Source organism: Marmota flaviventris, chromosome 2 (genome assembly GCF_047511675.1).
Source record: "Marmota flaviventris isolate mMarFla1 chromosome 2, mMarFla1.hap1, whole genome shotgun sequence".
In the NCBI taxonomy this organism is placed as follows: domain Eukaryota; kingdom Metazoa; phylum Chordata; class Mammalia; order Rodentia; family Sciuridae; genus Marmota; species Marmota flaviventris.
Genome location: NC_092499.1, coordinates 76,061,269 through 76,088,112, shown reverse-complemented (window position 1 = coordinate 76,088,112; position 26,844 = coordinate 76,061,269). Strand labels below are relative to the sequence as shown.

Genomic DNA, 26,844 nt, shown 5'->3' with positions numbered 1-26,844 from the left:
TTGGAATAGGAACATAATGCAGACTCATTTATTCAACCATGTTTTATGAGGGCTTTTCTTACACCATGCATTTGGGCTATAGAGAGGAAAAAATACAGACTGCTATTGAGGGTACTGTATTGTAGTATACTGCCTCTCTAATTTGAATAATAAGTGGCTCTGTTTCAAAGGGGGAAAAAGTATCTGAAATCCCTAGTATTGACATAGATTACTTTTGTTATAATGTTACTTAGATATGCAGAAAACTTGTAACTAGAAATAAACACCTTATGCTTATATTTCTTTTACAACTATAAACAAAAGCCAATGCATAATGAAATCTAAAACTATAGTCATTGAAATCCAAATTTACCATATTAATTTAATGTGACAAATGATGTTGTTTTGCTAAAATAAAAACACCATTTGCAATACAGAATGCTGTGCTGACTGTGCAGGCAGGGTTTTTAAGTTTGGCCTCCTCTGCTGCCACAGGCTGCCACAGGTTTCCCACATCTGTCTTGGAACTGCTGAAGTATTGGTTCTTGGAGAATGTACTATGGTTTCATGTGGCCTCCTGTAACCCCAAATGCATCATATGTCCAGTAGGTCTGCTTCTGTTGTTTTCTTGTTAGTGCTGGACACTGAAAGTGGTAAGTTTGCCTCTCCTCTATTCAAAATGCATTACAAACTGGGATGTTGAAAAGAAAATTAAAAATGCTTCTTAACATATTGTGGGCCTCTAGGAACATGTCCATGAATCTGTCTTGGAGAAATATTGGTTCAGTAAAGAGAGGGAGAGGAACACATAGGATACCACATTATGTGCTCATTGCTGTATCAGAGTGTACAGGTGCCATGTGGTGGTAGGAGAAGGTGTTAGATTTTATGTTGAAACCCTGAGGTAAGAGAGGAGTTTTTGTGGTTGACAGGTAGGGGAGGGCATTTTACACAGAACTATTGGTCTGTGCAAGTTATGGGCACAGAGGCTTGGATATTCAATTCAGTACTGTTTGAGTATCCTACAAAAGGAGAACTTTTGAAGTTGAAGAGAGCATTCTCACACAATCTGCATATAACATTCTTAGATTTACATGCTGACAGATGAATTTTGCTTCTGTTAGAACATTATAAGATTGAAGTCTTTATTTTTTGAGGTATGATTTATGTGTCACACAGTTTATCCAGTGTACAGTTTAGTGGCTTAGTAAAATTACATATCATTTATAAATTCACCACAGCGAGGTACAGAATACTTTCAGGTTCCTCAGTGCTTCTCCCTCCCAGTTTGTAGTTAACTCCCATTCCTAGCCTAGCTCTAGGCAACCGCTGATGTGTTTCTTTAGTTTTGCCTTTTTTTTTTTTTTTTTTTAGCAATTTCATATAAATAGGATCATATAGTAGGTAACCTTTTGTGTCAGGCTACTTTCATTTAACATAATGTTTTCAGTGTTCAGCCATGTCATAGCATATATCTTTGTTCCTCCTTATGACCAAATTATATTCCATTACATGGATATACTGCATTTGATGAATTGACCAATTGATGGACCCTGGAGTATTTCTAGTTTTTAGCTGTTATGAAATAATACTTTTATGGACTTTACTTGTGAGTCTTTGTGTGGCTATGTTTCAGATTTTTTTTGGTAGGTACTCAATAGTAGAATTGCTGGGTCTTTTGAGTGTCTGCTAAACTTTTTAAGAAACTGACAAATGGTTTTCCAAAAAAGCTCTTGCATCTTGCTGAGTGTATAGTCTTATTGGCAGCAAGCCATAATGTTGTCATTTGCAGTTAGGATGAACAGCCACATGTGTATTTGGGGTAGAGGAAAGAAGATGTGAAAGTTACTGTGGTGGGTTGGGTTCATTCTTTGTTTCCTACTTGGTATTTTTAATTTCTATATACCAGTACCAAAAAGCATGGAATGGTGTTCTGAGAATATTACTTTCTTAGTTCTGAATTTTAATGTTAATAATAATTCCTTTTATCTTTATGAGCTCTGGTTTTATGGGAACTATTTGTTAGTCACTGAATTCTGGAAAAATTCTTCTGTAGTGATCCCCAACTGGGTTAAAACAAGACCCCCCATAACTGTCTTGTGATGGAATTTTCTGGCCCTAGCTTTTAGAAAGTTAGAGGAAAGCCATGAAGAGTGAAAGAGAAATAGCAAATATTTTGAAATATGTGGTTTGGGTGTGTGTCAAAAAGGGAAACTAGGTTACTGTTACATTATTACCCATGTGGTATTTTGACCACAACATTATTGGTGTGACAAATGATCTTGGAATCAGATTTAGGACAAGTCTGAATGTTCTGTGTGTAAGTGGCTTAGGAACGGACAGGTTTAGGATGGTGTTGTGGTATTGTTTGATGGAAGTACAGACTACTTCATACCTTTGGTCACATGTGAAGCTCAGCACCAAAATCGTTATTTCTCCCCCGTAAATCTGCCTCCTCCTTCTCAGTTCCCTCCGGGCAATTAGAACAATTCTCTGTGCCAGCCAGAAACTGGAGGTCAGCCTGGATCCTTCTCTCACCTCTCACAGCATGTGTGTGCATCATTGAGTTTTTAAAATTTTCTTTCTTGCAGTCTGACTTCTCCTTCCTATCCTGGCTGTGGCTGTAAGTCTCCTAATTCCTTTTCATCTTTTCTGTATTCCAGTGTATCCTTCACTGTGCTGCTGGAGAGATCTATCTATCAACAACGAAAAACAATTTATATGACCTTGTTAGGATTTATGGAAAAGTGTGTGTGTATGTGTGTGGGGGTGTTTTCTCTGGGATAAAGTGTAAACATTCTATGATGTAAAAGGGCTTCATGGTGATGGCATGCTGTCTTCATCCTCCTGCATCCGCAGTACAGTCTGCAGCCTCATGAAATGCTTGGGGCTCCTTAGTTGTTCCCTGCTCTCTCATTTTCAGGTATTTGGGAATCCTGCTCTGGTTGTCTGGGAAACCTGCTCTTCCCCCACCTTTGTCTGCGGTGAGCATGTAAGTTCATGCTTCCAAGACAGTGTACCTCACCTACCTGAAATCTTCACAGACTTCACCTGGGTTCTTTTTCTTCCTGGGTTCCCATGGTACTTTCCCAAACTTTTCTACTCAATTTTGTCCCTGAGTAGTGCCTTTGCTCTGTTTCCCTGCTGGACATACACTCTTTGGTTGCAGGTACTTCTTCTATATAAAAGAAGTGCGACCCTGGCATCTAGTGCAGTGCTTGCCACCAAGTGTGCACTTAATAGGGACTTGCAGATGAAGTGGGAAGAGGAGTCAGAGCTAAAGGGAGGTGGGAGCTGCAGATACTTGTGAAAAATGAGAAACAGTCTGTGAACATCAGAGGAAGTGTGTGGGGTCACTGTCTTCCAGGAGATGGAGACCCAAGCCATACACTGATTGAGAAAGCTTCATAAGAGATACCACTTTCTTAGATGACTTGTTTCAGCAACCAGAAGAACTCATGCCTGGAAAACAGACTGATACTTTACCAAAATCCTTTATACCAGGGTTTAAGCCTTAGTATATATGGATCCTTCTGTGAAAGCAGAGCAAACTTGTAATAAAACTTGAATCAGACTTTTAATAAAATTGAAACAAGAGTTGTAAAGTTAGATGCCTAAGTGTGTGTGAACCTACTAGATGAGATTTAAAGCACATGTCTGTGCTGATTGAAAAGTGAGTGCTTTGCAGCAGTGTGCTTTTCCTGCTGAACTTTTCATAGTTCTGCTGTGTGTATTCTGGCTAGGTAATCTGCATACTGCAGTTTACTCTGTCCTTTTTTTAATTTCTACAACTTGCCAAGTGTAATCATGCGTGGAATTATGCTTTATAAAGCAAGAATGCCTGCCTGAGGAAGCAGGGGAGTCCAAGAAGAAACATTGTTGGGGAAGAGTATAGGGATATTTTCTCCATTTTAGTCACATAGTTCAGTTTCCTTGGAGATTGGAGCCCACCTTGTACTTTAGGGTTTTTTTGAACCACATTGCAGCAGTGATGGCTTTTTATCATTCTCCATGGCCTTCAGGACTCATGTCACCTCTATTTGTTTCTGGATTATTTTCATTCTGCAGCAACTATGAATAAGATGTTGAGATCTCTACTTGAAATATTGTATACTTTGTATTTTTGTTCTTGTCTAAGAGCTCAAGTCTTTCATGGAATAATGCAAATATTTTGTGTTTTACTCTTGATATTTTTAAAAGACATTTAACATCTTCCCTTCCATGATTGGAACATGCATTTTTCCTGCCTCCTTCCTTTTTTGGTGCTGGTGAGAGTCTCAACAGGTCCTGCTTTCCTATGATTTTTTTTTTTTTTTATGCTGGCCTCAGCTGCATTGTGACAAGATTGATGACTTTTCTAGAACTCTGTGGCATCGCCAATATTGTCATTAAGAGGAAATTTGAATAGCATAATCCTCCCTGATTGCACTTGCTGCCTTCCTTCTTAAGGCAGAGGTGATAATAATTGAAGAAAAGTGTTTTGATAGCTTCAAAAGCAGAATATTTTAAGGAAGAAATATTGTAGGGATTAAGTCCCTGGCAAAAAGCACAGTGTAACTTTAAAGTGTGGCTGGTGATTAACATTAAGATCTAGTGTTAACTGCCAGCAAACCAACATGAAGGAAACCATTTCCCCACATAGAAGCCAAAATAAAGAAATTCATTGAAACAGATTTTGAGAGTGAAGATGTATTTCACAGAATGCCCTGTGTGTTGATTGATCCAATGTAATCTCATTATTGATTCCATTATCTGTTACCATTATGATTATTGCTATCATTATTTTACCATTTTTAAATGCTTTCAGTAGTCACTTTAAGATAAACAATTTTTTTAGATTAGCCTACTTTCTAACATAGTAGAATATTTATGAGTGAATTTTAAGAGTATGTAACAATGTTTAAATATCTGATTACACATATTTGGAGGTTTTATAGCACTTGGAAAATACCTTACAACCTTTTATTTTTTAGATTCTAAATATTTGAAGGATCAGCTTATATTAAAATAGCAAACTCATTTTTGATTGTTAAAAAGACTTGATACAAACACCAGGAAAATTACAACAAAGAAAGCAAATTGAATTTAACCCAAGGAAGACCCTTTCCACAGACTTGGGCCCTGCCATGAACTGGCCTTCCCTGTGACTGTGTTCCAGTAGGGATGGCTGGTCCATCCTCTGTCTCAGAGCTAGCAGAGTGGATACATGGTAGCACTGGAGTGGCTGGACCATGTGCCACACAGTTCCTTCAACCCTAGATCCTGAGAAACCTGATAACCTAATATCGGTTTATAGATAAGGTTGAACTCTATTCAGATTGAATGATTTTGCCTTTCAAATATAAGAACTTAAGGAAATGAGAGGTTCAATCACCTCTGGTGATTTTGTAGCTATTGTTATGGTTTAGATATGGTGTCCCCCATGTTTGAAGCTGGAATTTAGAAAGAAAAAGTTAAAAATGAGATTTCAGGTTAAGTCGGCACTGCCTTCCAGTATTCTAGCAATGTTATCTGCCCCCCCCTCCCCCCACCTTCAGTACCCTGTGTAGCCTCTTTGAAGCATCTTTGGTAGTTGTAGGGGCAACTGTAGGAGTTTAAAGCCTCATAGCCTTTGCCTGTGCAGTTCCTTCAGTTTCTACTTCCCTGCCACCTGGTGATTATTTTTTTTTTATTTGCATCCAGCACGTTGCACTAGGGTCATCTCCTCTTTTGACCCTTGTTTATCTTTTCTGTATGCTTACTGGTTGTCCTTAATGGCCCCAGGTGCTCTGACCTTGGTACTCCTTTAGTGTTGTACATAGAGCTATTTGAGAAAATCACTCTGTATTTTAAGTGTTGTACATTTCTCAAGGGGCTGAACTTCCTGAATAGGTTTCACGACCTTGTTGGTACCTCAGCCATTCATACATACCTGTTCAGCTACGACTTGAAGTGAGAGTGTTGGGTTTCTATTCCAGCTCTGCCACTTCTTACCTCTATGATGGTGAACACATCATCTAACCGGTGCCTCAGTTTCTCATCTGTTGGATGAGGATATTAACAGGTTTGTTATGAAGACTACTGCTAAGTTGAAAATCAAATTTTATTAAGAAACAAATTATTAGTAGAGTTAAAGAAGGGAAAGAAAGTTTGGAGCCAAACAAAATGAGATTAAGCGTCTTTTAATAGATATGCCCCAAAGTTACTGAAAATGTATTAGGGTTCTCTAAAGGAACAGAACCAATAGAATATACATACACATTATAACTGTTTTAGTCAGCGTTTTCACTGCTGCAACTAAAAGACCTGACCAGCACAATTTTAGAGGAGGAAAGTTTATTTGAGGGATCATGGGTTTAGAGGTCTAAGTCCATAGAAGGTCAGCTCCATTCCTCCAGGCTCCAGGTAAAGCAGAACGTCATGGCAGAGGAGTGTGACACAAGGAAGCAGCTCGCTCACATGATGATCAGAAAGCATAGAGAGAGACTCCATTCTCCAGTTAACAAAAGAAATACCCCATAGCCAGGCCCCCAGTGCTCTACCTCCTCCATCCACACCCCACCTGCCTCCAGTCACCATCCAGGTAATCCCATCAAGGATCAATTCACTGATGAGGTTAAGGCTAGCACCCATTCATTTCTCATCCAAACCTTCTTTCATTGTCTCACACATGAACTTTTGGGGGACTCTAAACCATAACAATAGCTACAAGAGGGGATTTATTATGTTGGCTCATACAGTCAGAGGGTGGATGGTTCCACTGTGGCTGTCTGTAGGCTGGAGAGCCAGGAAAACTAGTAGCTGTTCAGTCCAGGAAACTGGAGCCTCAGGGCAAAAGGGACCAATGGTGGAGTCCCAGTCCAAGGCTGAGTTCTTGAAAGCCCCCTGGAGAGCTGCTCCTGTGAGTCCATGTAGGCTGAGGAGGCTGGAGTGGATGTTTCTTCTGTGTGTCATCTGGACCCCCCCAGCATGCTGGTTGATGCCTCCCACATTTAGGGTGGATTTTAATCCTTTAGTTTGCTGTCCCGAATGCCAGTTGTCTCAGGAAATATGCTCACAGACACACCCAGAAGGGATCTTTATTTATTTCATAGCAATCTCTCAATCCAGTCAAGTTAACAAATCAAGATGGACCCTCACAAGTAATATAGGTGGAATTTCTTAGGTGTTTCCTCTGTATGAATTAGTCCAAAGTTTAGCAGTCCACTGCTGCTGGCATCTAGAGGATCATTCAGATATTCTGCGTCCTTTAGTATTGTTACTTTCAGGAATTTGGTCTCACATGGTAGAAGCTGTCAGGTCGCCAGTCTGTTCCAGACCGCAGGGCAAAGAAAAACCAGAGGAAGTGGTTTCAACCTTAAAGAGAAGAACCAGAAATTTGAAGTGTCACTTATGGTCAGATTATCCCATATAGTCACATGACCACACCTAATAGCAAGGAAAATGAAGGGCATTTCTTTCAGATGGGCTGGTTAAACCTGGGATTTGGGAAAATTTCTTAACCTCTATGCCTGTTTTCTTTTAGAACTGGGAGCCAGTAGAAGTACCTGCCTCATAATGTTATGGTAAGGATTACATTGTTAATACACATGAAGCATTCAAGACAGGGCCTGAAACAAGGAAGCATTAGATAAACATTAGTGATTTTGATTATTGTTTTACTTAAAGGAACAAGGGAGAATGAGCATTAGGGGACAATGAACAGTCTCTCCATGGGAGAAAAACTGGAGGCTGGTGGCCACAGGCTTATAATTACTGTTGGTCCCAGGAACTTTTTGTTTCCTCCTAAGTCTGCCTTGCTGTTAGGTCTTATGTAGGCCTCCCTTGGGTCCATAAGAAAAAGGTTTATCTGTCGTTTATGGTTTTGACCTCTCAATTTTCATTTGTATTTCTTCTCTCATTGTAGCTTGCCATTAGTATACTAAGGAAGTAAATGAAAAGAAACTTGCTATTTGTAACTATATTAATTTATAATTATAACTTTAATTCTTCCTTATATGTGTAAAAAGATGGCTATAAAGTTAAGTTTTATATATTGAAACTTTTTTTTTTTTTGTAATGGGGATTAAGCCCAGAGGTATTTTTACTGCTGAGCCATCCCCAACCCTTTTTATTTTATTTAATTTTGAGACAGAGTCTCACTAGGGCCTAGCTAAGTTGCTCAGGCTGGCCTTGAACTTGTGCTCTTCATGCCTTAGTCTCCTGAGTCACTGGGATTACAGGCATGTGCCACCCTGCCCAGCTTTGAAACCCGTTTCAAATTGCTATCAATGACAGAATGTGTATTAGTAGGCAGTATGCAGTATAGTTGTTTCTAACTGCTGCTCTCTCTTTAAAGCAACATCCCATGCCTTTGTAGTAACATGGTGGACTTCATAGTATATATACACACCTTTCTGACAGTCCCTAACTTCACTGTAGAGAGCACTGTTCTAGGAATGCACCATGGTAGTAGGATAGTAAGGCGGGTGAATTTGGTGTCTTCCACTTGGTGGTTGGTAGAGTATATTAGCATTTGTATATGTTTTTAAAAAGCTGTGAAAAAGATGATAGAAGAAAAGTCTGTTGAATTTTGTTTAGTTCATTCCACACGCTCATTTGAAAATGAACATGTTTTGGCTTGCTGATTTGTTTTTGAGGTGCACCAATGGGACCCTTCTAGGAAGCATGCTTTTTCTGTGTGCTGGTTTTGGCAGTGTGAGCAGTCCTGATCCATCTTAAGATGTTGTTCATACCACACTGCTTACTCTGAGTTGCCTGCACTTTCTGCCCTTGTCGTTAGAATTCTAGTAAATAGAAAGCCCATACCCTGTTCATCTAGAGAGGGCATCAGGAAGGTGGTCACTCATGAGAAAGATGGCAGTTTGAGGTTACCCAATTTCAAATGATGAACATTCTGTTCTAATTTTAGGAACTAAATGGGAAGCATACTTTTCAAAGTATATCTTTAGACCCTAGAAAACAACTTGGTACTCAATGGCAAATTACTGAGTTAAAAATTTGACTAAGATTCTATATGATAGAATGAAACATATTCACATCAAGCATTATCTGTGGTAGAGGCTGAACATTGGGGAGTTTATTTGTTTATTTGAAAAAGAAAGTATGAGAACAATAGATGTGCAGAGTTGTTTTTGTTTTTTGAAGAATAACCATTTTTCCAATGGTGTGGTATGTTTAAAACGGACAGCATCACTGTCCCTCATGCTCTGCTTGTGTGCCAGAGGTTATCCCTGTGTAAATGGTGTTAGTGAATGTGGCCACTTAACCACATGTAGAATGTGGCATGCTACAGTGTGGAAATTGAAATTTTCTTCTCATTCTAAGGGTTGATTGTATTTCTGGGTTTTCTTTCAAATCTCAGATGAGTAATACTTAGAAATTTAAACAGGACACCTTATTTAACAAAATGCACATTTTAAAAAATGTTCTAATTTAAAGAAATATACTAAATATGAACATTTGGAAAAATATACATCAAGTAGAGTCACAATTCTTTCTCAACCACAGCTAGTATTTGGCATGTTTATTTCTGTTTGTCCTATGCACATTAAACATTTTCAGCATATTAAAGATACCATACACATCTTGTATTCTTGGGTTTTCATAATCTCTTTTCATTACTATTAAGAATTTATGGTATATATTTTGTCATGTAGAATTATACAGCCTAATTAATCTGTCGGGGGTTTTTACCCACCCCCTCCCCGCGGGAAAAGCTGGGCCCACCACCCTCCCTCCCTCCCTCCCTCCCTCCCCTGAGGATAATCAGATGCTTCTGGGAGACTGGTGGAAGCAGGATCTCATTTATTGAGGAAGTACACACAGCTTATATACTGCACAGGAGCCAATCAGGATAAAGGTCAGAGGGGTGGAGCGAGTTCACGTGTACACCCATCCCATAGTCCATAAGGGAAGGCATGAGCTGTCCACGAGGGCGGAAGAGTCCTGGACCTATCCTGGAGGTGGTCTACCTTTTCTGTCACCGCCCACAGCTCCACTTCCTGGCTGATCGCCAGGCGCCATCCCAGCCACTTGTGGGGCCCCAAGACTGGGAAGCGGGCAGCAAGTCATGCCCTTCAATTAATCCATTATTATTGAGCATTTTTGTTATTTGCTATATTTTTCCATTACAAATAATGACATAATTAACACCTTTGTGCCCAAAACTTGGTTTTCATTTCAAAATTATGCCTTAGATGATCCCTCAAATTAGAATTACTGGGTCAAATACATGAGTACTTTTAGAAGGGTGTTGATGTGTGTTTCTAAAATATTTTGTGGAGAGATTATGCCAATTAACATTCTCTCCAGTGGCATAGTAGAGCACTGTGTCATTTGAGCAGAAATTGGTAATTCGATGGGCAAATAATGCATTTTTTTTATTCCTGACAAGATTACACTTTTAAAAAAAATATGTCCACCTAGTCATTGTTTTTTTTTCTTTTCTTTTCTTTTCTTTTTGGTACTGGGTATTGAACTCAGGAGCATTGAGCCATATCCAGCCCTACTTGTATTTTATTTAGAGACAGGGTCTCACCAAGTTGCTTAGCTCTTTGCTGTTGGTGAGGCTGGTTTTGAACTTGCTATCTTCCTGCCTCAGCCTCCTGAGCCTGTGGGATTTCAGGCATGTGCCACTGCACCTGGCTAGTCATTGCTATTTTTTCTTTTCCTCAGCTAATTGTTCTTTGAACATTTTTCTATTGTGTATCTATGGGGATTCTGTGTTTTCTCATCCTTTATTTGTAAAAACGTATACCTATTAAAGATAGTATTTTTGTCATATTATTACCAATATTTTTTCTAGCTTTGTTGAATATATAGTTTTATAACATCTGATAAAGAAATTTCATAATTTTTACATGTTCAGGTGTACCAATTCTTGATTTTGTATTTAGAACATTACATCTGATTTAAGAGTCACATAATCAACTTTGTTTTCTTTAATTCTTTAATTGTTTTTATATTCATCTTTTGAGTATTTTAGAAAGTATTGTGTGGTGATGTAAGATGCAGCTATGAGTAGTGTTTTTTTTTTTTTTTTCTTTCTTTCTTTCTAAGGAGCTTCAGTTTCCTCAGCAAAGTTGATTGAATTACCCAAATTTATTTCTCACTGAATGGTGGTCCTTTCTTCATTGCATTACTTATTCTAGGGTCTATTTCTGAAGTACATCTTCTGTTTCATTGGCTAGCGATATTTCTTCTCAAGTAATACATTGTTGTAATTATTGTGGCAATAACACTAGTTTTGTACCTTCTTCACCGCAGTTAATACTTTTGCTGTCTTATCCTTGAATAATTATGTGAAAGAAGTATTCTTTTAGTCTCTTAAAAACATTAATCTGGAAAGGTAAAAAATTTTATCAAAAGCCTTTTTGGTATTTGTAATAAGTATGAATTTGGAAGTTGTTTATCAAGTGAATTTTTATGTGTGACTCACACTTTGTTAGTAACTTACATTGTAAATTCCAAAGTGTATCCTTAGAGGAAAATGCTTTGGCCCCAAACAAAATATATTTTTTGATGCCAGAATATTTCATTTCCCTCAAAAGGTAGGAGAACATTTTCTTAATTACCACTCAGAGAAAAAACATCTTCAAGCAGAGAGATGGAGTTTGAGAATGTCTTCCAGCCCTGGCATTTTTCCAAGGAACTCGTTTACAAGTATAGTGTCCAAAGACTGTCAAATTCTAGAAATCTTAAGGATAAAATTGAACTAGCATTCAGGGTCACTCTGCTGATTGGCTCTGTGGCCTCAAAGATGCCTCTTTACTTGACCTGCTTGAAGGTGGATGCATGTGTATCTAGTAGGTCTTTTGTTGAAGATGAAAGTGTTGTATCTGTCAACTGTCCAGGGAGGTAGCCATTGGCCACGTGGCTCTTGAGCACTTGAAGTGTAGCTAGTATGACAAACTGAATTTTAAATTTTATTTGATTGTAACCAATTAAAATTGAAATAGCTACATATGGCTTTTGAAAAATATAGATCTATCAGTAAATCTCCAAGGTCATATACAATTCTTGAACTGTGCCTGTGAACACTGGGAAGATTTTCTAAGAATCTTCTTGTATTTTAAGAATTTGTAAATTGGAAGATTTTGGGGAAAAATCTCTCGAATTGGTAATATGCATAATCTATTCAGATTATGTGCATGGTTGTTGACTTCTAGTAACCACATAAATATATGATTTGTGATAATTGATAACTAATTCTATATTTTCATGGTGAACATGAAAGGTTTTTTTTTCCACTTTTTGTAGTTGATGTTGTTGCAGTCATTGGGTTAATGCTTCAAACGAAAATTAACTTATAGGTAATATGCTTCTGTAGCACTAAAGAGTTGGTTGTGGAAAATGCCATTTACTACTGAGAGGCTGAAAGCACTTTTATGTAGTTAACATTCTTCACCTGCTACTTTGCAATTACAAAATGGAGCTTTAAAGAGTGCTTCCATTTCTTGAAATAAACTTGATTTTGTATATATTTTTATTTCTAATATTTTCTAATCTCATGGTTCTGCTATTAGTTATTTGTAAATGTTTTGGAAGTAGAAAAATCTTCTTTAGAAAATTCATGAAAGGGAGTGAATCCATGGAGCATCAACATGCTTTGTTTAAAACCATGAATGGCTTTATGCTTCATAGCTCATTAAAAATATTTATTTGGTATAAAGTAACTTTCCCCCCTGAATTCTGCCGTGGATAATTGAACAAAGCTAAAATATCTTGTAACAAATTGCCTTGAGAATTTATTTTTACATATAGTAAGCAATTATCTATTTCTTTAGTAAATAATTAGGGCATTGCCCCGTAATGTTCAGAGTTGAATTTTCTTGCTCTGAATTGTATGTATTTCTAGCAATTTCTAAAAATTGTTTGTGCATACATTAAAAATTTGAAGTAAATAGATATTAGTATTATTATTTTAAGAGTAGCAAGAGGGGCATGCCTTGAAATTTTTAAAAAGGAAGTTGGAAGTAATTATTTTAATAGTTTGGATTAGGATACAGAGATTTTAATGCTAGTTTAAATTTCTGGCTTACTACTTACCTTCACACTTTTTGGTTTGGGGGAGTAATGAGTTTTCTTGATACCATTAAGTTTCTTTATTTGAAATATCTGTAGCTTAATACATGTTAGATGATGAGGCCAATGCTAATTTAGGCAGCTTTTGAGATGTTTATTTTTAGAGGTTTCTTACTATAGTAGAAATTGTATATAAACAGATTTAAAAGAATCAGTGTTTTGCTAGATAATTACTATCTTAATTCTTTTGTCTAAATTTGATATTTAGAGAACTTTGTAGACACATATTATTTGTCTTATTTGAGGAAATGCAGATTTTAATGGACAGATTTCAATAATGATTTATTGAAAAGAAAAATAAAATACATACAATTTTGTATTGCCATCCTTTTTCTGTTTAAACAAGTATGCATTTTTATTTTTATTTTTTGTAATATTGGGGATTGAACCCACACATGCTGGGCAAGTGCTTTACTATTGATCTATATCCCCAGTGCTTTTTAAAAAATATTTTTACTTTGAGACAGGTTTTCACTAAATTGCCCAGGCTGGCTTCAAACTTTTGATCCTCTTGTTTCAGCCTCATGAGTAGTTGAGATAAAGGTGCATACCATCTTGCCTGACAAAAATTATACAATTGCAAAATCTTATTTTTTATAACTCATTTTAAAAGGGATGCATTTGAAATTAACTCCAATTTTAGATTTCTTCCGATTCTTTAGATTTCAAAAGCTATGTAAATTTATGTTTATTTAGCCCCAAATATTTAGGTACTAAGGGAGTTACTTAAGTTAATTTGCCTTTGAGATGCACAGTATCAGTTAATTATTGCCGTATGCTCTATATAATCAATCATCCCAAAACTCAGTGACTTAAAAACAACAATTATTCTCATGTGTCTGGGGCAGTTGAGGAGACTGCTCTGGGCTATGGTGAAGTGGCTGTCCTCCACACTGCATTTCTGTGGTTTGGTGCTCCTCCAGGTTTCTCTCATTCTCCTTGGCATGGCAGGCTGGCTGGACAGGTTCTCTTATGGCCATGGCAGATGTGTTGGAGCATAATTTCAAGTATCCAGCACATTTCAAGCCCTGTGACCTCACTTTTGTTAGTATCTCATCTATGGACCACAGCAAGTCACATGACCTAATCCAAAGTCCTGAACAAGGAAGTGATAATGATAAATCTGCCTAATACGTGAGTTGTACAAGTCATACACTATCAAATCCATTTCTAATTATGCCTCATTTTTTTTCTTTTGGTGTGATATTTTCTCTTCATGAAATAAAAAATTACTGCAAGCTGAGCGTGGCAGTACATGCCTGTAATCCCAACAGCTTGGGCGGAGGATCGAAAGTTCAAAGCCAGCCTCAGCAACTTAGTGTGGCACTAAGCAACTCAGTGAGATCCTGTCTCTAAATAAAATACAGAAAGGGACCGGGAATGTGGCTCAGTGGTTGAGTGTCCCTGAGTTCAATCCACAATACCTCCTCCCCAAATTACTGCAAGATAGTACTTAAAAAGTAATTTTTATTCATATAATACTCTTTGACATAAAAAATGTAATATTATATTAAAAGAGACTTAATTGGAGATATTTTGAGTTGTTGGAGCCAAAGGTAGTATAAAAGTAATAGTCTTGAAGTAGTCTTGAACAGTGACATAAATAGCCTTCCCCATTCCTGGCAATTTGCCTGTCTTTAGGTGTTCATTGAAAACTATTTGCTGTTGGCTCTCCAGCAGTGCTCAAAAATCAAAGATTCAATTCATTAAAACACACACACACACACACACACACACACACACACGTCAGTGACAGTCCCATTGTGAAATGAAAAAAGGAGGAAGAAGACTTCAAAAAAGCGAAGAGCTCAATATAAGATGATATTACTGTTTTCATAGACTGTTAAGTTTTTATTTTAGGTACAGTGGATTTGCTTTGCATACTTTTTATTTTTGGTGGCCTGATTAGAAGAAGAAGTGGGGAAGTTTGACCTTCAAAAATCAATAGGAATTGAATAAGAGCAGGAAAGAACAGTGTGTTTGCCCTGGGATCAGTGTAGGTGTGGTGCTGATGAGGCTGGGGTCAGGGGTTGAGGCTTCTCATGAGCTGGTTAGCTTTGCCCTCAAATCCCACCACCATACCATGCCAGAATCCAAACTAGAGAAGGTTACGCCATTCTAGTTTATGGGGAAGGAAACTGAGACTCTCAGAAGCTAAAGGACTCACACGAAGTCAGATAGGAATTAGAGGTAGCACCAGGCTACAGGCTTTTCCCCCTCACATCAAGCTTTTTGACACAAAGAGCTGTTGAATAAACCCAGGAAGAGTCCATGAAAGTCTGCTGAATGTGGGTCCAGTACTATATTTTTTATATCAAAAACTTTTTAATGGCTAGCCTTAGGAAATATTTTGGCACAAGGAAACTAGAAAACTTCAAGATAAGAAAAAAGACTACCTATAGTAAACTGGCATTTCTCATTTGTCATGAAGATATGGGAGTCTTCTGTACAATGTGATTGCAATATACATCCAAGATGAACTTTACTCTTTTTAGGCAGGATGCAGGTATTTTAGTTGGCTAGGAATACCTTCTGTATCCATATTGAGAGAGATTTGGGAATCTCTTTAAATACTGTATTTGTAACTTTGAGGAATCAAAGGCCCATCTTAATTAAGATTAGGTACCTTCACATCCCTAGCTTAAGAAAAGACCCAGGGCTAGATTTCCTTTCTCCATTCTTCTTGCACTGATGTAGTCACCTTTATTATTGAGTCATTCTCTGCTTCAGGGTTCCAGGTAGAGGCAAAGGGGGATATGAAAGAAACAGGGAGCTGCTCAGAGAGCACCCAGTTCAGAGGTGGAAGGTAAGTGGAAGATTAGTTTCTGTGGTCACACAGGTCTGGTATAGAAGACTTTTATTAAGGTACCATGGACTGGAATCACATGTGTAGGACATGTCAGTAAATACATCTTCAAAGACACCAGGGCAGTATCCTAATTCAAAATTCAGGGTCTGTGGTGTAGCCCAGGGGTAGAGCAGTGCATGTGTGAGGCCCTAGGTTTCATTGCCATAACCAAAAGGCAAAACATAATAAAACCTAAAAACAAAACTTGCTGTTCTGATTTCTCTTTTATTTTTTTTCCTATTGTGTTTTCTAAACCATTTCTGTCATCATTTACCAGGGTTGGTTTGTATCTGTCACCTTGGCTGCCTTCCCACATGGCTGAATTCATCAGAAGACACGGTGTCTTTGTGTCTCCTTAGCCCTCAGCCTGACACACCCCATGCACTCTGACTGATTCATTTTGAAAGAATATATGTATCTCTCCACCGCCCCCCCCCCCCCGCCCCCCAATGTTCGGTAGGTCGTAAGTGGCTCCTTGGAGCAAAGACCATTTCCAAACATAAATGGGGACTTGAGAATCTTCCATGTAATGCCAAGGCCAGGCAGATTTTCTGAATGAATTGATGTTTACAAAGCTGTAATAGGTTATCTCCAAAGGGGATAGGCTGTTATGTTGCTGACATAATTAGTTCTTTGGCTAGAAATCAAAGTCTGCCTTTTATTTTATGAGACTCCATTGTGAGGCATTTCTTAGTTAACGATGTTGTGTCCCTGAGCTTTATAGTTCACTGGGGCAGGGAAAGTCCACATATATGATAGATTAAATAATGAGGGAGTTGGAACTATAATTATGTAAAACCAGTGTTAGGTATTTATTAGTTTATGTGCATTTTCTTACGGTTGCATTTGTACAGAAATGGGAGTTAGTGTGAGCTGCCTTAAGACAGGTGCCACATCAGACTCTGTGCCCTGCCTTTAAGTCTCTTGCTTCTAGAGTCACATCCTGTTTATCTGGAATGTATAGTCTCCTTTGGGTACAGTCGTTGCCTGTGATTTATTGGTGTAAGTGATAGAGATGTTGTTTCTGAGGGAGGGCAGAGCCTTCAGTCTATAATGAAAAGCCTGGCTGCTTCTGGAACAGGCTCATTGGATGCTGATGACACCTCCACTGTTGGAGCCCATGGCTGTTCTATTCCACATGGATGCTGCTGTAGGAGCTCAAGCCAGTTAAGATCACATGGAATGTCTCAGATGTGGCCAAGAGTCCTGGCATTCCTTCTCTTGTTGCTGTTCCCTGTAGGAAAGTCTTTCTGTCAAATGCATTTTTGGTGGCAGGCATCTTTTCAAGACTATATCTTTGCATCATATGCCAAGAATTGCAGTGTCAGTGTTGTCTTCTAAAAAAAGTATGAAATTTGGTGTTCCACCAGACTGAATATGGCTTTGGGTCTGTCTGGCCTTTCCTAGCTGTGTCTGTGTGTTTCAGCATTCTGAATCTTTCACATGTCTACCAGGAGCAATATCCCTTAAATAGTGTTTCTTGACCACAGCAAATGTTATTTTTCACATTAATATGATTGTTGATCAATAATAATTCTGTATTACTTGGTGAGGTGTTTTCATTATTCTTTGCAGGTTCCAAATATTTCTACTATTAAAACCGTTTGTTCTCCACATATGAAGAATTAAGTTTTCCTCACACATTTACTAAATAAATGGATATTTTAAAAAGTCTTCAGAATTAAAAAAAGAAAATTGAATCTTGAAAGTACCCCCCCATACCCCCCAGCTGCTCACTAGCTATGTCAGCAGCACATAAAGATTTTATTTCTACAAATTTATTGACTAAAAGCTTGCCAGACCAGGGAACATTCTGACCTCCTTTTGTAGAACAATAATTTTTTGCCTTTGTAAGCAGAATTTCAACTTTACACCTGGACCGTACTCTACAGAAGATGGTCCTTCTGTCGGCAGATGGTCTGGAGATTTCAGTGCCTAGTGTGTAACCCTCTGCATTGGCCAGGTACCTTACTTTCTTGGAATCAGGAGGCAGATGGGCCAGGTGGGGAGGTAAGGAGGACAGAGGGGAAGAGCTGGTGATGGTCATCAGGAGTAGGTGACTTGGCTTCTAACAGATCAGGGACCAATGCAGAGGCTGTGGAGCTGGGGAAGTGAAAGTGTGCTGAGGATTTGGGGCTTGTTGTTCCAGGGATCTATTAGTGCATAATCAACTACCCCCAAACTTAGTTGCTTAAAGCAGCCACCATTTTATTTATTACACAGTTCTAGTCAGGAATTTGGGCAGTTCTCTCATTTGACGTCATCTGAGGTCACTTGGTAGTAATCAGGATGGACTTATATGGGGAGGCCATAGTGGCCTCAACCCATTGCACACCAGGATCAGCTGGGACTGCAATTGAAGTGCCTTTGTGTATCTTTCCTAGCATGCCACTCCCAGGGTAGTTGAGTTTCTTATGAGGCAGCTCAGAGTCCTAAGAGAAGGACTAAGGCAGAAGCTACAGGGCCTTTCCACATCTGGTTGTAGAAGTTTAAGACCACTGCTTCCTCTGTATCTTGCTGGTAAGCAAATCACAAGTCATGAAGGTCAGTACATATTTAGAAACAGCACATATTTAGAAAGAGGAGAATTTGATTCCATCGATTGGCAGAAGTAATGAGGAATTTGTGGCCCTTTTTCAGCTGCCACATGGTGTTCCTTGACGGAAGATTCACTGCAAGAGACTTTAGGAAGTGACGGAGGGATGCTGGTGTATATGATCAAATGTACTTTTCACATTTGGTGGCCAAGATCAGAAGACTGTGGGCTGAGGAGTAGGCAGAGGCTGAGAGTGGGATAGCAGGCAAGGATTACTTTTTCAGGATTCTTGGTTGTGTGTGGAAGATGGGAACGAACCTGGAGGCTCAGAGGAAGGTCTGGGTTTGGAGGGCTTGTGTGCTTGACTTTGTTTCATTTGAAGATGGGTGAGGTCACCAGTGGCTCATTGTTGCAGATTGTGGGTGTGCATTTTCATTCTCATGGATGACTGCTGAACCGATGAACCCTTGAGGGAATTCTGTCTGGTCTTTGGTGATATAACTTTCTTCTGGTCCTAGTCCTTCTGCCTGTGTTCAGGAAAGGGTTGTTTCTTTTAATGGTTGTATTTTCTAAGTACTGTCTCAGTCTTCTTGCTTCCTAATTCTGTGCCCTTTCTTTGAAGTCCCATTTATTCCTATGATTTTAACAGACACACATGATGAAGGCCCCCAAATCTTATTATGTCCAGAACTCTAGCTCTGCCTATCTAGTTGCCTTCTGCATGTCTCCCCTGAATGGCCCTTTAATTCCTGTTCCTGTTTCTAATAATTTCATTACCTTGGCCAGGCCAGATGCCTCCTTGATTTTCCTTTTATCTGTCCTTCACCCTCTGCATCCAGACAGGTCACCAAGTATTGTTGATTTTGGGGTTCTCAATTGTGGCTGCACAAAAACATTACCTGTGGGGTTCTGCAGATGCAGACCTGGAGTCCATTCCAGACTTCCTGAATCAGAATCTCATGGGATTTAACTTTCCATATTTTTATAAGGCTTCCCAGGTGATTCTGATGTTTACCTCACATTGAAAACAACTCTAAAACTTTTCTTTTAATACGTCAGCTCATTTCATCATCAGAGCTTTAATTCAGATCTTTTTAGTTTCTTGTGGCTCCTATAACAAATTACCACAATTTGTTGGCTTAAAGAGCGAAGTTGACCAAACTATGCTTTGCACATTGAATATATTAGAATCCATTCCAATTTTGTATATAATTATAATGCACCAGTTGAAAAATGAACAAACAAAAGGAAGACCAGTGGAGCAGAGAATGGGAATCAGGAGGAGGGAAGAGGGAGGGAAAGAGGAAATTGTTGGGATTGAAATGGAGAAAACTATTTATATGTATTTATGAATATGTCAAAATGAACCCCATTATTATATGTAAGTATAATGTAATATTTAAAAGTAAACAAACTATTTTTTCTGTCACAGTTTTGGAGACCATGAGTCTGAATCAGGGTGTTAGAAGGGCTATGCTATCTCTGAAAGTTCTAAAGGAGAATCCTTCCTTACCTATTTCAGCCTCTGGTGGGTCCAGGTACTCCTTGACTTGTGGTTGCATAACTCGAGTCTCTGCCTCCATTTTCACATGGTCACTCCTTTGTTTCTTGTGTCTCTTAGAAGACATTTGCTGTTGGCTTTATGGCCTACCAGTAATCCAGGGTGATTTAATCTAGAGACCCTTAATTACGTCTACAAAGACTTCTTCTAAAAGCTCATATTCACAAGTTTCAGAACATGGTCATATCTTTTTGAGGGCTAGCATTTCCACTACCACATGCTCCCTCTGGCTATGATGGTTCTCCCAGCTGATCATCTTGCCTCTAACCTGGGTATATCCTCAAGTATATTCATCATGTGATCCATTTGCTTACATCTTACCAGACTTCCCATTCCCTTTGGGGGAGTAAGTCCTTTATCCTGGAGAACCTGGCCTCTGTCTGCCTTTCCCATCCTTTACCATTGATTCTTATGCTCTTAAACTTCAGCTCATGGCATTGAACTGCCTTCATCCTCCCTGCCTTATGCAGGCACTTGCCTCACACTTACAAGTTCAGAGTTCTGGTTAGATTCAGGACAGTGCAAGCAGCATCTTCCCATGAAGCCTTCCCTAAGTCCTCTCCTCTGTGCACTGTGCTGCTAGTGCCTCGTGTTCTGCGTGTTTTTTTTTTTTTTTTTTTAATTTTTTTAATAACATTTGTTTTTGTGCCTTTCTCTCTAGGCAGAGAGCTCTGTGAAGGCAGGAAAGCTGATATTCATCATTGTAGCTCTAGTACTCGGTACTATAAATATTGAATAAATGGTGCTGTAGCTTAACCTAATTAGCTGCTCGTCTCATCTTGATTCTGGTTTTGCCACCAGTACTTTAAGTTTTCCATAGGATTTTTCACCTAACATTATCTAGACATGTAAGTAAGTAGGCAACCTATAAGTAGACTGACTTTTTTTATTTCTTTAACATGCAATATCTGTGCACTTCTGTGTAAGTAATTTAAATTAAAATGTTTCTGCATGCATTAAGGTTGACATTTCTGGACCCTCCCTCACTTTATGTTAGAGATGGCTTTGGAGTTGTTAATAGCAGAAACAAACTTGAGTTAGCTGAAACTAAAAAGAAATTTATGAACAAGGATCAGAGTACAACTGGGCTAATGGATTCTTTCTATCTCTTTTTGCTTCTTTTCTGTATTCATCTGCTTCATTCTTCAATTTATCTGCTTTTTCAGCCAAATACAGGTTGGGACATGCCCATGGCCCCCATGTTTACAGAGACAAGTAGCCACCCACAGAGGCTGGCTTGGTTAGTTGTTTCTCTTCCCAGTTTTGTGTTTTCCAGGATGAGGATGTCATTGGCCAGCTTGGGCCTTATGACACCTCTGGCCAGTCAGCTGCAGGGTGGTGGAGAGGATGCTGGCAGGGCTGTCTCTTCTAAATGTGGTGCTGGAGCTCACCCTTGGGAATTAAGGGCTGGATTCCAGAGAAGGAAGTGCTATTGTGAGAAAATAGCCTAAAAAGAGCTGGACCAGAGGTGTGGTTGAGGGAAAGTTGTAGCAAGGGCTGGGTTAAAACCAGGGGCACAGGAAACATTGCTAGATCTTGTCTTAATTTTCTGTAGACCACAGTAGTGAAAATGGTTTTCAATTGTTTACTGTCTTGACTTCATTTGGTTTGCATATGTTTCCTTTAACAGAATGTTCATCATGAATAAAGTGGTGTGAAAATATCTTAAAACAAAGTGGGTCTATGATGTTTGTTTACTTATGGATATTCCATAGTAGTGATCACAAATATATTTAAGAAAGTAATGTACATTTTTCTGTCTTGCCTGAAAAGGAGAGTAATAAGACTTGAAACAAATATCATTTATTCTAGAGACATTTTTATATAGCTGACATTCCTTTTTGATGGGAATGGAAACAGATTACAAACACAGTGGGAATAACTTCTGCTGATTATGTAAAACCATTGTCAGACTGCAGATACTGACTCAATTCTTAAAACACCCCAAATTCCTTTGTTCCAAAGTCTGTGGTTCCCAGTGGCCTCATGTCCCCAGTTCTCTACCCTGGTGCCCATCTCCTCTTCTGGGTAGAGCTGGAGAAGTGGAGAGAGCCCAGAGATCTGCTGGACAGGACCCTTAGGTCAGAAACAAGCTACCAGAACCACTGTACCCTGACTTTGGTATTCTGAGGGAGCTTTGGAACAGCCATATTTATCTATGTGCATTTTAAATGATTCCTTTCCCTTTTCTTTTTTTGAAAGGAACTTCTGCCAGTGTAGGCAGAGAATGAATAGTCATGTTAGTGTGGCCATAGGGGACAGTGGTCTGAATAGTCAGGGACAAGTTAATTCAAAGTTAGAATATGCAGTCAAAAATTTAACTAACTGCAACCTTGCCTTTCTTTTAAACTCTCATATTAGCAAAATATATAAGAAATCTGTTTAAGGATATTATGTGTTTTCCTGGTGACTCTGTAAATTTTTGACAGTTTATGGACTATAAAATTCAATGCATAATTTGTATAAGTTATTTTTTTGCTAACCTAGCATTGTAGGGTTCAGTGAGAAATGTGAGTGAATATATTCAGAACTTTAAAGAAAGCAGGTAACTATATTTGATCTTCTTACAAATAAAAATCTTATAGACAACATTAACATGATTTGAGAATGAGGTGTGAGGTTTAATTAGTATGCTATTTTCTAACTAGTTCATTTAAAAATATTTCTTAAGTTTCTCTGGGGTCCATTAGAATGGTGCTAGCTGAATTGAGCCTTTTCTTAATATGGCCTCTGCAGAATCTGCTTATTTATACTCTGTTTCAAAAAAGATTGGAAGAGTGACTCCATAGAATAGGAAATTTATAATTACTTGTACATCTCTCTTAAATTAAGTTTCTGGAAGTGATTTGAATTTCATTACAGCTAAAGTCTGTTTTGTAACCCTTTCCTTTTGTGAGTGGTTTGGTGGGCAGTTCTTTAATCCTGTCTTTTCCATTATTTCATCTAACTTTCATGCCTAAAACTTTTAAAATCCACAAATAATTGAACTATCTCATCTCTGTTCTTAGGTACAATGGTGCTTTACCTAATGGTGACAGAGGAAGGAGGAAAAGCAGATTTGCTCTCTATAAGCGGCTGAAGGCTAATGGTGTTAAACCTAGCACAGTCCATGTGATATCCACACCCCAGGCTTCCAAGGTAGGTGACTTTGGCCTATTTGGGAGGACCTTGCAAACGGTGATTTATGATTATTCCTTATTAGCTGCTTTCTTTCCTTTACTCCTGTTCTTGTATAGGACATTTTCTCAACCATCTAAAGCAGGGTATATGTTGGGAGGGGCTGTGCTATGTGCTATAGAATATTTAGGAGCACCCCCAGCTTCAACCCACTAGATGCCAGTGGCACTCTCCTCTCCCCACCCCTAAGTTGTTCAAAACCAAAACAACTTGACATTGTAGGATGTCTTCTGACGGGGGGTTAGTAGGTAAAATCTGCCCCATTTTGAACCTCTGCTTTATGATGAAAAGTAATTACCATTGTATCAAGTTAGAATTGCTGTAACTGATTGTATATTGTGTGCATGCACAAATATGTAACAACAAATCCCATCAGTGTGTACAACTAATGCTCCAATAAAAAATGTGGGGGGGAGGGGAGGAATAATAGCTGAAAGATATATAATGTTCTTTATTCTAAAGAGTTTTTGTATTGAATCTTGGTATAAACTGCAAAGATTTGTAATTTTCATTCTATTAATTGGATATATTTTGTGTTTTCACATATTCTCCATGAGCATGTAATTAAATTTGTGTGATTATTGGAAAGATAGGAAGAAGACAGACCTAAGTGATATAAGTCCACTGTACCTATTTGAAATAAATAAAATGCTATATTTTAAAAAAGGATTATTTAATTTGCTTCCTGATATACAGCTGGGGGAAAATAGGAGCTTTCATTTTGGTTGATATATTTTTCATATTAGACTTAAGAAAGTTTTTTTTTCAATAAGATGAATTATTTGAGGTATATAAAGTTTCGTTTTGTAGAAAATAATTATATGTACCTGTAGTATTTTATATGGGGCTACTAGCTGTACATGTTTATCTTCATGGGTTTTGGTCACTTGGAATAAATCAGACTTGATTCCCATCTTACTGAAAACATGTATTGAGGGAGAAATGATGGCTTCTTGGAAGCAGGCTGGTGTTTATATGGTGATAATAGTATGGATTACCTTTGTGGGTGCTTTTATTTTTAAAAAGCCCTTATTGTTCCTGAAGCAGAGCTATGGAAAGAGTTTGTTAGAATGTACCAGTTAAGATTGTCTTGTACTAATGAGGGAATGACTAGATAAAAAATATCAAGCTCCAGGTAAACAGAGGAGAAGAGTTTAATGTGGGCAAGTTTTCACCAGGGAAAGAGAAATAAAATAAATATTTTAGGGAAGAAAGAATATTTTATAAGGAAAACAAAGGAAATCCAGCTTTACAAAGATTTTGAAAAAAGAAGTCAAATAGCAACAAAATCTTGGAAGGTCAAGAACTAGGAGAAACATTTTATGTAAACAACAAAAATATTTGGTGTAGAAGAAAACCAAGACAAATGTTTTTAAGCATGTTTTAAGTGTCAAAACTGTACTGATACTGTAGAGGTGGTACTTATAATTTTGCATATTTGTTGACATTCATCTGTGTCTGTACCTTGTTATTGGCTTTTTTAAAAAAGTCTAGGTCTGTAATAGAATGGCTGACATTTAAAAAGTTAGGAAAATAATTGTTTTTCAGTGAAATATTAAAATTTACTACTATAGGGATATCAGTGGTTTTTATCATTCCCTACCTCCCACATTTCCCATTTTAGCCGAAGTTTCACCTGTATATCTAGATTTTACTTGAAGTTACTTAGATTATACATCTTTTTGTCTTAAGTTTGTGTTTAAACATATTACCCACAGTACTAAGAGTAAGTCACATCAGGTTTTCGTCTTTACCTTTCTTATGTTGTAATCTGGGGAAAATGTATTCTAAGGGTCTTAGATTACTCATTTATTAAATAAGCAGATTGCCTACAGGCGGAAACAATGTTGAAACAGATAATACACTTTGGTTATAAGCAACAGAAATTCTGAACTTAAATAAAAAGCAAAAATGGGGAAATTCTTACGGGATAGAATAGGAATAGCTCTCAGAATCAAGGAAAAGTTGGGTAACCAGGTTTCATTAAGAGGAGAAATGGAGTATCAACAAGAGTTCACTTGGATATTCTTTTCATGTGCAGTGACTTGATTTTAGTCACCTTCTGTCTCCTCAATTTTCCAAGAGAGAGAATCTGATAGACTGCACCTGGGTCACCCAGTGCGGTAAAGGGAGATGGCAGACCAGGCATATTTATTGTGAGTTGACTTCCCAGTGCTGTCCTAACTTCATTCATCTTTGTGCCTCTACCTTGAGGTTCTTGTACTTAGTAAGTACTGAATAATGGTTAGGACAAGGAATAGGTACTGAATCTATTTTCTTCTTCCCTACATGAATTTCTGACCTCAATTACAAATCCTTTCACTTTCTCTGGTCCCTGCCAAACTGGCATCACTCAGCAGCTTGGCCCTACCACTCCTCCTGCTAGGTTTGCTCTCTTGGCCCCTTTCACTTTGAAGCCCCATTCAGATGTAAACACAGCCTCTTGCATATTTAACTTGATCTGATTGTATTTACTATGCACTTCTTATTTCCGTTTCTTGTAGTTCATAGAACTAGCAATGATTCTATTTTGCTACTCCATTCCAGTCTCTTCTTGTTGAGATTATTAATCTAAGCTATCTTTCCCCCAGATTTGTGGACCTTGCTGACCTATAGTTCGCCTCTGTGTATTTTGGTGCCCCAGTGCAGCCCTGTGTCTTTCTCCTGGACCCTGTAGCTTCTCAGATTCATTGTACTTTAACTCTTTCAATTTCAGAAGCTGTCACTTCTGCTCCACTTTCCCACTCATACAGTACACTTTACAGCCAGTGTCACTTGGAAGTGAACATAATATTCTATTCATTCTACTTGTGCATACACACTTTCTTATCTACTCTAATTACACATTCCATTCTTCAGTCTGTCCCTATTTGCTATGGTTATTGGTCTACTTGGCTTCTCCAGTTATATGTTAATTTACCCCAATTTCTCTTTCTTTGGTTCTTTTTGGGACCTTTCTCCCTGAGTACCTGGCTCCAGGCTCTATCCAGACTCTGCTGGACTGTTTTGTTTGTCCTGCTTGTTGCTTACACCATGTCCCATGAGAATGCCAGTCCCATGGCAAAAACTATTTCACCTGAAATGACAGTAGTTTGCATGTCCTAGAACTTTTGATTCTTTAGTATTGGAAATAAAAGGTTTATCTTTGATTAGGGCTGTGAAAGTGAAATCTAGAAGGGTGGGTATGTTAGGACTTGAGCACTGTGCCTTTTGTCTATGTTCTTTCTTTCTTTGCCCCATAATGTAGGGCTGAACAAGGATGGATACCCCTTTGATGATTGAAGAAGCAGCTGGGAAACAGGACCTTTTAGTCTCCTACGCATGCCAATGTCCAAGCAAAAGCAGATTAGGGTGGCAAACATGTGCCGCTGTTGTGTAATCTCTGTTTGTATAGTCTTTATTTGTGCACATAATTGCTCTTGGAATAATACAGGTATTTTTCTGATCATTTAATGCATTTAAAAAAAAATCAAATGTCCTGTTTTATTTCTGGCTGTTCTGTTACATAGGCACAGGGCCTTTAGTAATGTATTCACCCACTCATTTACTCAACAAATATTTATCCAGCACCTTCCATGACTGGGCATTATGCCAAATATTGGATAGACTGCAGTGAACAAACACATCAGTATGGAGCTAATCGTCCAGTGAGTAGGAAACAATAAAGAATCATGTGAA

The 26,844-nt window shown here is 38.2% G+C and overlaps 1 protein-coding gene across 1 annotated transcript in view; it reads left to right on the top strand.

The window, feature by feature from the left end:
* Peli2 (pellino E3 ubiquitin protein ligase family member 2) overlaps positions 1–26,844 on the top strand; it is a 166,582-nt gene that overhangs the window by 26,055 nt on the left and 113,683 nt on the right. Inside the window, exon 2 of the mRNA XM_027929380.2 lies at positions 22,998–23,127. Within this exon, the coding sequence (XP_027785181.1) occupies positions 22,998–23,127 (130 nt within the window). The remainder of the gene's footprint in view (positions 1–22,997; positions 23,128–26,844) is intronic.